At 47.7% G+C, this 4,610-nt stretch overlaps 1 protein-coding gene across 1 annotated transcript; it reads left to right on the top strand.

Annotated features, from left to right (window-relative positions):
- Positions 1-230: 230 nt before the first annotated feature.
- On the top strand, positions 231-3,857 carry LOC136517357 (protein WHAT'S THIS FACTOR 1, chloroplastic-like). The gene has a single exon (XM_066510906.1). It carries the CDS (start codon positions 306-308, stop codon positions 1,812-1,814), a length of 1,509 nt encoding a protein of 502 aa, XP_066367003.1. The 5' UTR covers positions 231-305; the 3' UTR covers positions 1,815-3,857.
- The last annotated feature ends 753 nt before the right edge of the window (positions 3,858-4,610 follow it).

Below are 4,610 nucleotides of genomic sequence, written 5' to 3' on the forward strand. Positions count from 1 at the left end.
CAATCATGTGCCTTCCCAATCAATAGCGAGAAATCCTGAAGGCCGTAGACATTTTCGCTCCAGCAAACACAAGAGGGAAAGCATAAACCGGGCCGGGCCCATGACAGTGACCCAAAGGGAGGCCCAAATACTTGGTTGGGCCTAGCAAAGGCCGAGCCCAACCACATCCTCCACGAAATATCGCCGTCCAGAGCTGAACCCACCAAAAAATATCCAGATCCAAACCCATCGAGGGGAACAGAGGTTTATCCCTACCAGCCAACCACTCCCCCGATGCGGCGACGGTGAGCAACCCCGCGGCGGAAATGGACGCCAAGCTGCTTCTCCCCTTCCCCTCCTTGCCCGCCGCGCTCCACCCGGCGGTTCCCAAGTCCCTCTTCCTCGGCGCCTCGCTCCCGCTGCGCCCGCCGCCGTTCCCGCTGCGCCTCCGCCCGCGGCGCGCGGCGGCGGTGGTGGCGCAGGCCGCCGTGAAGCGCCGCAAGGAGGTGCCGTTCGACAACGTGATCCAGCGGGACAAGAAGCTGAAGCTGGTGCTCAAGCTCCGCAACATCCTGGTGGCGCAGCCCGACCGCGTGATGAGCCTCCGCGACCTGGGCCGCTTCCGCCGGGACCTCGGCCTCACCCGCAAGCGCCGCCTCATCGCGCTCCTCAAGCGCTTCCCGGGAGTCTTCGACATCGTCGAGGAGGGCGTCTACTCGCTCAGGTTCCGCCTCACGCCGCGCGCCGAGCGCCTCTACCTCGACGACCTCCGCCTCAAGAACGAGTCCGAGGGCCTCGCCGTCGCCAAGCTCCGCAAGCTCCTCATGATGTCGCAGGAGAAGCGCATCCTGATCGAGAAGATCGCGCACCTCAAGCACGACCTCGGCCTCCCGCCCGAGTTCCGCGACACCATCTGCCTCAGGTACCCGCAGTATTTCCGTATCGTCCGGATGGACCGAGGCCCGGCGCTGGAGCTCACGCATTGGGACCCCGAGCTCGCGGTATCCGCGGCGGAGCTCGCCGAGGAGGAGAATCGGGTGAGGGAAGCCGAGGAGAGGAATCTGATCATCGACCGCCCACTCAAGTTCAACCGTGTGAGGCTCCCCAAGGGGCTCAAATTGACACGGGGAGAGGCCAGGAGGATTGCACAGTTCAAGGAGATGCCGTACATTTCACCATATGCTGACTTCTCGCACCTGCGGTCTGGGTCGGCTGAGAAGGAGAAGCACGCTCGTGGAGTGGTTCATGAAATTCTTAGCTTAACAGTGGAGAAGCGCACATTGGTGGACCACCTGACACACTTCAGGGAGGAGTTCAGGTTCTCGCAATCCCTGCGGGGCATGATCATTCGTCACCCGGACATGTTTTATGTATCGTTCAAAGGGGATAGGGACTCGGTTTTCCTCCGTGAGGCATACAAGGACTCGCAGCTGGTTGAGAAGAACAAGCTGGTGCTGCTTAAGGAGAAAATGAGGGCTCTTGTGGCTGTACCACGCTTCCCAAGAAGAGGCACAGCTAGGATTGGCGAGGAGGGTGAGGGAATCAATGGATCACTGCAACTGTCGGACAAAGGAAGTGACGAGGAATGTGATGAAGATGAGGGACTCTCTGATATGGAAGATTTGATAAGTGAACTTTCTGGTGGCAAATCGGATGCTGACTACCAGTGGGGTGATGGCTGGTTTGGTGAGAATGATGACGCGCCGCCAGACTTTGGAGATGATTACTCAAGTCCACAAGAAGTCAAGGTCGCTATGAAAAATGCTGATGGTTCTGCCAATGGCAGAGCACCTGTTCCTGTATTTCCTGATGGCAGACCAAGGGAACGGTGGTAAATGAAGATGTTTTAAACTTTTGGTTGATAGAATTATTAATCTCTAATCTTAGTTCTTTTATCATATCTAGTTGCAAAGCCTTTTGTCTTTTGAGGTGCCCTGCTGATTTTTTGTTACCAAAGCACATCACCTTTCGAGGAACCTACATGGAAATGCTAAAAGTCACTCTACAAGCACAATCTCCTAGTGAATGTTAAAAGGCATACACATTCATAAACCTATATTTCACATAAATGTGTATAATCATCATGGTTGGTGTTTCTTAGTTTTGGATTGTATGAAGAGTCATCTTGATATATGAAATATGTGCTGAACTAAATGTCAGGATAGTGTATCAGTAGACTATGCATGAATATCTGGCATCTTTGTTGGACATCTTGACCTTTTCATGAAAAGAAAAGATTTCTGTTGTTATGAAGTCATGTTTTTAAGGAAAAAAAAAGGAATAGTTCTGGCCTCTACATCCAATTCTTACAATGTTTTCAACTCAATTGCTGATTATCAAAATAAGGGAAAGAGCAAACACAAACGGAAGAAAAATCATATATGCAAAATCTATTATTGTTTCTATCCATTCTTGGCAAAGATGTCCAGAACGACAACCTCCAATGCTTTGCTCGCCAAGCTGACCATATTAAGTCATGTAGAGTAGTAATTTGATTTTTCAGTGGACTGGATGGCAAATAACTTTGGCACAGCACAGCCATGCCTATAGTTTATTTTGTTTCTGAGACATACATCTTTCTTAGTAAGTAACTGCCACTGGAACCAAGGGCATTGCCATTTTTTTTCCTTTCACCCCTTGATCTGTTAGTTGTTTAAGTTGAGTCCACAACAAGAAGGTGGAGGCAAGAAATGAGATATCCAAACAATTGGAAAGTGGAATGAGAAAAATGAACTTATAGGGATTTAAGTGATATTGTTAATATTCAATGAAGCATTGATCTTCCAGTATACTCTTGTCATGCAATATCTATGACAATTTTTTTACCAAAGCTGAATTCTGGCCTTTCTATTGATAAGTTGAGACATTTTCCACTTCCATCACCTGTCTGTCTGGACAGGCAGCCAAAACTTTAGGGGCACACAGTATTTCATTTAACACACAAATTCGTTAAGATACAGCCATGGTCTGAATTTTGCCATTTTCAGAAATTTGTGGGTGGTGTGGTTGATCGTTACTTCTTATATAAATTGTGTTCTGACCTGCATATAATGACTAGGTATAAAAATGTATTTTAATTCACCGTCTTGTTTGGTATGTTGGCCTCTCATGAAAAATTGGGCTCTGCTGTTTACTCTGTTAAATACAAGTGCTCTCTTGAGTTGCATTGCCTGGTAATAGATATAGCTTGTGTTTAGCTCTTTGGAAAAACTATGAACCTAGTTTCAGTTGTTCCTAGGACACGGTTGTCATTTGGAAGCAATTGTAACCTGATTTTCAGTTGTAACCCAGTGATGGCATGGGCGTTAAGTTTGATGATAAAGAAGGTAGGAAACAAGAAATGCAAACCAGTCACCGGTCCAATGAATGTTTGCCACCGAAACAAATAGACGAGGAGATGTGCACTATAAAACCTGATAAGGGCTGGTTCGTTTATTCTGGATTAGTTGCCCTAGACCTACCCGGGTTTCCCTCACCGCCAGCGCTACCGCCGTCGTGCGGGAAGACCGTTGCGCTGGAAGAGAGCCGTCGGCGCTCTGCGGTGCCGTGTACAGAGCCATTGATAGACAGAGCTGGGTACCGACTACCGATTACAACAGTTCGGCCATGCCCACGAGATCCTGAGAGGAATCGGCGGCGGCGACTCAACAAGCAGCAATCTTCCCGGCAGGCAAGAAGGAACCGCTCCCTGCACGGTTGCCGGTTGGTGACCAGGGAAGACAACATCTGAACATCATGGCTTGTTTCAGATGCTGAGCTCTACGATGTGCTTCTTTGTTGTTCATTTTTTCACATCAGTTGTATTAACTTATTAAGATTTACCGTGGAAAACTGGAAGCCTTTATGTATCTGTAGACTGTAGCTGTTTTCTTGATATAAGCACCGTTCATTCAGTCTGCAAAAATGGCGTGGGCTCCTCCTTTGTCTGTTCAGTATTCGCTGTGTTTTTATTATTTTCCGACGAGACAAGGCACGTCTCTCGTCTTGCAGTGTTCAACCAGAGCTCACATGCTGCATTAAGATCTTTGGCGGGTGTACTGCAATCAACTCGAGACCTCCTGGCTTAAAAACCCTGAGCCTGTATATAGCTTCGTCGACTGAAGATGTGCACTGAAATCCCTGCACAGCACCGGCCATCGCGTCAAATTAAGTCGGTCCTTGTTTAGTTCCTCCGTTAAAACTTTACGTCATATCCCATCTAATATTTAGACACATGCATAGAGTATTAAATATAAACTAAAAATAATAATTAATTGCACAGATTACGACTACTTTATGAGACGAATCTTTTAAGCATAATCCATGAATTGACAATAAAGTGCTACAATAACACATGTGCTAATGACAAATTAATTAGGCTTAATAAATTCGTCTCGCGGTTTACCGACGGATTCTGTAATTTGTTTTTTATTAGTATCCGAACACCCCATATGATATCTTCATGTAACCTCCAATGTGATACCCAAAATTTTACACACGGGATCTAAACACCACCTAAGCATATGCTTTGACAAATGATAGTACTAGCGGCCTTGAGGTGGGAATTAATTAAAGGGGAGAAGGATCGATGAATCGTGATGTCCCCTGTCCGTGAACTGGTCCCCGGCTCGGAGGAGGAACTGCGGCACGAA

Source organism: Miscanthus floridulus, chromosome 17 (assembly GCF_019320115.1).
Source record: "Miscanthus floridulus cultivar M001 chromosome 17, ASM1932011v1, whole genome shotgun sequence".
NCBI lineage: Eukaryota > Viridiplantae > Streptophyta > Magnoliopsida > Poales > Poaceae > Miscanthus > Miscanthus floridulus.